General features: G+C 47.3%; 1 protein-coding gene across 1 annotated transcript; it reads left to right on the forward strand.

The window, feature by feature from the left end:
• The first annotated feature begins 667 nt into the window (after nt 1-667).
• On the forward strand, nt 668-1,645 carry LOC133282427 (olfactory receptor 5T7-like). Its single transcript, XM_061478432.1, is given in 1 exon segment — nt 668-1,645. A coding segment is annotated over 1 exon segment (978 nt).
• The last annotated feature ends 5,818 nt before the right edge of the window (nt 1,646-7,463 follow it).

The raw sequence follows: 7,463 nt of genomic DNA on the forward strand, positions 1-7,463 counted from the left end.
ACACTCCTGCTTTGCTCTCTGGTGTAACTCTGTCAAGTGATGATTAATGTTAGGCAGAAAAATCAATGAAGATTTATTCTACCTGTCGTAAGCTGTGATATTAGGAGCTGCTGATTTCTCCCAGGCAGAATTTATGTTTGATCAAGCCTGAATGTATCTTTTGTCTCCAAGTTAGGCATCGTGTCTAAAGCAAAGTGGGGTGAGAAATCCTGGCTCTGCACCATCCTACCCTAAGGAAAGCCACATTTGCTCTCAAAGAGCTCCTCCTGGGTCACAGAGAACAGCTATTTATTCCTCATGAACTTACACTGGACTGGCAGCACCCAAAAGATGAGAAATAATTCCCTTTTCCCAGCAGTTACTGGGGAATTCAAGGACTTCCATGTGTCAATGGCTTGAGAGGAGCTATGAGGAACCCTGCAGTTTATTCATTCTGGTGTTGCCCTCCCTTCTTTGGCTTAAAATATCTACTTGCTTCTAAGCGTGTTCGTGATGGTTGTGGTGTTTAGCCTTAGGAACTTGGTGTTTTCCTCTCTCAAAGAGAATTTACCTTATATTGACTTGTATGTATGTAAGTGGTGTAACTGATTGATAGACAAAACCTGACATTCTTAACATTATTGAGGGATTTGGGCCTATTCAGCATTTCAATTTGAAGACATAAACCATGCAAACTGCTTATAGGTTCACTGGGGTTGAAGATAATTATACGTCCCCCTCTGAGCTTATTCTCCTGGGCTTCACAAACAGGGAAGACTTGCGGGTGATGTGCTTTGTCTTATTCCTTGCCATCTATGTGGTTACCTTCATAGGAAACCTGCAATTAATTGCATTAATCAGAATGGATTCCTGCCTACACACCCCCATGTACTTCTTCCTAAGCCACTTGTCTCTCCTGGATGTCTGCTAGTCCTCTACCATCATCCCTCAAGCCTTGCTCAATGTTCTAGTGGAGAAGAAGGTGATTTCCTTCATTAGATGTGCCACTCAGCTCTTCTGCTTTGCAACCTGTGCCACCACCGAGTGCTATGTGCTGGCTGCTATGGCTTACGATCGCTACATGGCCATTTGTAACCCCCTTCTCTACTCCACGGTCATGTCCCAAAGGCTTTGCATTGGGATGTTGGCTGGTGCCTACTTAGCTGGCGTGATCAGCTCTACCATACACACGGTTTCCATATCTCGTCTCCCGTTCTGTCGGTCCAAGACGATCAATCACTTCTTCTGTGATGGACCACAACTGCTAGCCCTCTCCTGCTCTGACACCCCTGCCATCGAGGTGATGGTTGCTGCCGTGGTGGGGTTCAAGGTACTGATCACCACGGTCTTCATCCTCATCTCCTACTTGTAGGTCCTTTCCACTGTCATGCGGATGCGGTCTGTGGTTGGTCAACGCAAAGCTTTCTCCACCTGTGCCTCTCACTTCATCTCCATTGCTTTGTACTATGGCAGCTCCCTCTTCATGTACCTGCACCCCAGCTCCAGGCAGTCCTCGAAGCATGACGAGGTGGTCTCCATGCTGTACTCTGTGGCTGTCCCCATGCTGAACCCACTCATCTACAGCCTAAGAAATGCGGATATGAAGAACACCATGAGGACAGCAAAAAGTAGAGTCCTCTGCTCTTTATCCTTTCATGGTTCCTAGTCAGCTGAAAGGAGAGGGCTACCCTGCCCTGGTGAGAAGCAGCAGGCTGGATATTGCACCTTCAGGGATGGCTGGATATTGGACGTTGAAGAGGATGGCTGGATATAACACCTTCAAGGATGGGTGGATATTTACCTTCAAGGACGGGTGGATATAGCACCTTCACAAAGCAGGGACTAAACATACTTGGAAGCATGACAGCTGGAAAACACGCTTCTCCTTAAACCAAGGCTACATTCTGTGCTGGCATGGACAGGACTTTCTCAGGCTGCAGCCTGAAACCTGACAGTGACTGTGTATTGGAAAGAAAGTTGTTGTCCAAAGTGAGTGTTACTTAAATATTGCTTGAAATTAATATATTTTATTATTTAAATGCTATTAAACATAACAATAAACTTTCTTTCAGGGTTCAGAGAGCAAAAGGGAGAAGGTGATGGATTTGCCCTGCTGGCATCAAACCAACTGGTATCTGAGCTCATGTTTCATATTAGCAAATGATTTCTGGTGTTATTTCTGGTTTTAAGGAAATATTAACTGATATTTCCAGGTATTTCAAGTCCAGACCACAAGTTTTTTTCACGTGAAATGACAGAGGGGATATTGAGGTGAGCTGTTAAGCAGAAGTTGCTCCCTGTGAGGGTGCTGAGGTGCTGGCACAGGGTGCCCAGAGAAGCTGAGGATGTTGCTTCCCTGCCAGTTTTGAAGGCCAGGTTGGACACAGGGGCTTGGAGCAAGCTGCTCTAGCGGCAGGTGTCCCAGCCCATAGCAGGGGTTGGAGCTGGATGAGCTTTAAGGTCCCTTCCAACACAAACTGCGATGCGATTCTAAGAAATAAAGCTTTGACAGTCTGTTGGTCAACAAAGCCCTTGTGCTAGATGAGGACAAGTCATATCTGAGGCTCTGCTCTGCTGCGATTTTAAGTAGGGGTGTAAAGGGGCTGAGTGCTGTTACAATGGAGGATCTTCTTCCCTCCTGAACAGCCAAGGTGCTGCTGGCCTGGGTATCCTGACAAAGCTGATGGGACTGTCTGCTTCTGGGACTTCAAGCTGCATTATTCACCCTGCACATGTGCACCCATGTATTCTTAGTGCCTGTTTTTTAATTCATTCAATTCTTTTCAATAATCTTTGAATTATATATTGTTCTTCTTTTCTAAATTTGGTTGAGGGTTATTTCTCCCTCTGTTATATTGATTTTCCCACTTCACGAGCCTTGGTCTTAGCCCAGTACTCAATGGGGAAGAAAGACATTCAAAATCACTCAGAAATCCTTTTCTACCCTCCTCCAGTGCATCTCCCCGACTGTCAGTCTGGTGCCTTCAAGCAGAAAAACAGGTTGACGTTGAAAACATCTAAAGCCACCTGTATACTTCTCCTTCTTCCTTCCCCACACTTTCATAGCTTGGTTTTCTCCTCTCATTGCCCCATTCTTTGTCTTTTCTAAATGTCTGGGGCAAGGTTATCATTTAATATTTCTACTAAGAGTTTTATAATGTCTCTTCATCTAGGAGAAGCATTCAGGGCACACCGGCACTCGGGATTCTTCAGATGAAGACTGGGAAATCTGACTTCATCCTGCTATATCCTCAAAGCAGCCACGATTTGAGCCAATGCTTTTGACCAAAGTGTTGTACAATCACTAGTCAAGTGTATGGAAATAAATGCACCTGATGGAAAGGACTCCTCATGACCAGCACAAGCCATCTACACAGAGGATACTTTGTTGTGCTTGTTTTCAGCTCCCTTCAATGCAACATTAGATGATCTCTGTGAATGTAAAGGGCTTCCTCAGGGAAACACTGAAAGGAAGAGGTATGTGATAGATAGGCAAGGATAGAGCAAACTGTCCTGGGCCTGTCTTCAGGGGTAGGTCTCTGCAGGAGAGCTGGTCTTGGAGGTGCTGATGCAGCCAGGAAGACTTTGGGGAGAGAGGACTTGAGAGGTTGTTTTGCTGATCAAGTCAAACTAATTATCCGATGGAGGAGGGTCCTTTGGGAGAACAGTTTGCACAACACAAGCCTCTGAGGTAATGCCTCCTGTGAGATAAAACCCCTCCAGCAGCCAGCCTGGAGCATCCTGCTCGCAGGCATCTCTCCTTCAACCCATCGCATGGTCTCCAGGAGGAGCTGCAGGCACTGCATCCACCACCACCTTCCTCTTTAACCAAGCAGGTACAAAAGGGTTTGATGGGTGGTGGGTCCAGTTTGACCCTGGTCTTGCTGCCTCTCACATGCTTGATGGCATGTTGAATTTCACTCTTCTTCAGGGACTGTAGCGATAGGGCAAGGGGTGATGGCTTTAAACTGAAACAGAGAAATTCAGGTTGGAGATAAGGAAGAAGTGCTTTACTGTGAGGGTGCTGAGGTGCTGGCGCAGGGTGCCCAGAGAAGCTGTATCTGCCCCATCCCTAGCAGTGCTCAATGCCAGGTTGGACACAGGGGCTTGGAACAAGCTGCTCTAGTGGAAGGAGTCCCTGCCCGTGTCAGGGTTTGGAGCTGTGTGAGCTTTAATTTCCCTTCAACCCAAACCATTCTATGATAACCCATGGTGTGAATAAAAGTGCCCTAGTATGGGGTAGGTTTGCTTCAAAAACACCAATATTCCTGACCCCATCTACAACTGATTTAGCGATATTTTAGCATGAGAATATCCAAGCTAAAGCCTTAAAATTTTGGTTTATATATGGTATGTTTTGTATTTTACACCCTTAGGTGGATATTTGGGTTGGTCATAGGAAGCTCACTGCATTCACAGCAAGGCTCTGCTGGAGCCAAGTCCACTGCTTTCCCTTAACATTATGCATATTGGGGGTTCTTCAAAAGCAGATAAACTTAGAACTTAGAACAAATTTCAAGTACATGGCTTTGTGTGGTGTTGAAAAGGATGCAGCACAAGTAATGAAGCTACAGAAGAGCACTGATCCACTCTGAAAAATACAAAAAAGAGAGAAAAATAAACCTTAAAATTCCCAGAAATCAGTGAAGAAAATACAAAATCTTTTCTGTTTTCCACATTTTGAGATGCACTTCTTTGATTTTATTGTATTACGTTTGGATAGACGTGATGTTTTGCAGTGTTTCATTAGTGATGTGTGTATCAATCATGGTAAAATTATTCTCTTTTAATTTCAGGCTGTGTAATGAGCTCCTTCACCTCTTTGACTTCAGATCTTGGGCTACACACAGAAATACACGATTACAAATACACTATTTTCCATTGCATTGACTTTATGGATTAAACTCCAACTAAACTTCCACATTATTTCTCTTGTAGTTATGTATTTCAGTGATTCCTTTCATTTCAATCCAAATCCATCAACTTGTTGAAATGACAGATACAGGAAACCTCACTGTTCTAAACAGCTTCATCCTCTTGGGTTTCTCTGATGCCCCAGAGCTACGAACCACCATCTTCACAGTCTTCTTATCCCTGTATTTTTTCATGGTGCTGGGGAACCTGATGATGATCCTGCTGATCAACACTGACCCCCACCTCCACATTCCCATGTACTTCTTCCTGATCCACTTATCTTGCATGGATGTTTGCCTTTCCTCTGCTGTCATCCCAAAAGCTCAATTTGATGGATGGACCACTCGGTGGATAAAGAACTGGCTGGATGGCCGCACACAAAGAGTTGTGGTCAATGGCTCAATGTCCGGCTGGAGACCAGTAACGAGTGTTGTCCCTCAGGGATCGGTGTCGGGACCGGTCTTGTTCAACATCTTCGTTGCTGACATGGACAGTGGGATTGAGTGCGCCCTCAGCAAGTTTGCCGATGACACCAAGCTGTGTGGTTTGGTTGATACCCTGGAGGGAAGGAATGCCATCCAGAGGGACCTTGACACGCTTGTGAGGTGGGCTGATGGCAACCTCATGAGGTTTAACCATGCCAAGTGCAAGGTCCTACACCTGGGTCGGAGCAGTCCCAGGCACAGCTACAGGTTGGGCAGAGAAGAGATTCAGAGCAGCCCTGCAGAGAAGGACTTGGGGGTGTTGGCTGATGAGAAAATGAACATGAGCTGGCTTCATTGTGTGCTTGCAGCCGAGAAAGCCAACAGTATCCTGGGCTGCATCAGAAGGAGCGTGACCAGCAGGTCGAAGGAGGTGATCCTGCCCCTCTCCTCTGCTCTTGTGAGACCTCACCTGGAGTATTGTGCGCAGTTCTGGTGTCCTCAACATAAAAAGGACATGGAACTGTTGGAACAAGTCCAGAGGAGGGCACGAGGATGATCAGGGGACTGGAGCACCTCCTGTATGAAGACAGGCTGAGGAAGTTGGGGCTGTTCAGCCTGGAGAAGAGAAGCCTGTGTGGAGACCTCAAAGCAGCTTCCAGTATTTGAAGGGGGCCTATAGGGATGCTGTGGAGGGACTCTTCATTAGGGACTGTAATGATAGGACAAGGGCAACAGGTTAAACCTGAAAGAGGGGAAGTTTAGGTTGGATATACGGAAGAAATTCCTTCCTGTGAGGGTGGTGAGGCACTGGAATGGGTTGCCCAGGGAGGTTGTGAATGCTCCATCCCTGGCAGTGTTTAAGGCCAGGTTGGACGAGGCCTTGGGTGATATGGTTTAGTGTGAGGTGTCCCTGTCCACGGCAGGGGCTTCGGAACTTGATGATCTTAAGGTCCTTTCCAACCCTAACGATTCTATGATTCTATGAACTGAGGGTAGGACCAAAGGGTTTGATACATCTCTGGTGTCCCCAACACAGGGAGGACTTGGAGCTGCTGGAGCAAGTCCAGAGGAGGCAACGAGGATGGTCAAGGGCTGGAGCTCCTCCCATATGGAGCCAGGCTGAGAACATTGGGTCTGCTCAGCCTGGAGAAGAGAAGCTGTGTGGAGACCTCAGAGAAGCTTCCAGTGTTTGACGGGGCCTACAGGAAACCTGAAGAAGGTCTTTGGCCAAGGGCCAGTAGGGACAGGCCAAGGGGAATGGCTTTAACCTCCCAGAGGGGAGACTGAGATGAGCTCTTAGGCAGAAGCTCTTCCCTGTGAGGGTGCTGAGGCGCTGGCATAGGGTGCGCAGAGAAGCTGTGGCTGCCCCATCCCTGGCAGTGTTCAAGGCCAGGTTGGACACAGGGGCTTGGAGCAAGCTACTCTACTGGAAGGTTTCCATGCCTGTGGCAAGGGTTGGAACTGGATGACCTTTAAGCTCCCTTCCTACACAAAACAGGCTGTGATTCTAAGAAATAAAGCTCTGACAGTCTCTTGGTCAACAAAGCCCTTGTGCTAAATGGGGAGAAGTCATGTCTGAGCATCTGCTCTGCTGCAAATTTAAGTAGGGGTGTAAAGGGCCTGAGTGCTGTTAGGTGGGGGTTCTGGGGTCCTGCTTCCACCTGAACAGCCAGGGTGCTGCTGGCCTGGGTCCCCTGGAAAGGGCTCCCCAGGACCAGCACAAATCATCCACAGAGAGGATGCTTTGTTGTGCTTGTTTTCAGCTCCCTTCAATGCAATATTAGATGATCCCTTGGATGTAAAGGGCTTCTTCAGGGAAACACTGAAAGGAAGAGGTATGTGATAGATGGGGAAATACAAAGCAAACTGTCCTGGGCCTGTCTTCCTGGGAAGAACTGGTCTTGGAGGTGTTGATGCAGCCAGAAGGAGTTTGGGGAGAGAGGAATTGAGAGGTTGTTTTGCTGATCAAGTCAAACTAATTATCCGATGGAGGAGGGTCCTTTGGGAGAACAGTTTGCACAACACAAGCCTCTGAGGTAATGCCTCCTGTGAGATAAAACCCTTCCACCAGCCAGCCTGGAGCATCCTGCTCCCAGGCATCTCTCCTTCAACCCATCGCATGGTCTCCAGGAGGAGCTGCAGGCA

Source organism: Pezoporus flaviventris, unplaced genomic scaffold (assembly GCF_033815535.1).
Source record: "Pezoporus flaviventris isolate CSIRO_AGI_PZ_B2104156 unplaced genomic scaffold, CSIRO_AGI_Pfla_v1 ptg000123l, whole genome shotgun sequence".
NCBI classification, from domain to species: Eukaryota; Metazoa; Chordata; class Aves; order Psittaciformes; family Psittacidae; genus Pezoporus; species Pezoporus flaviventris.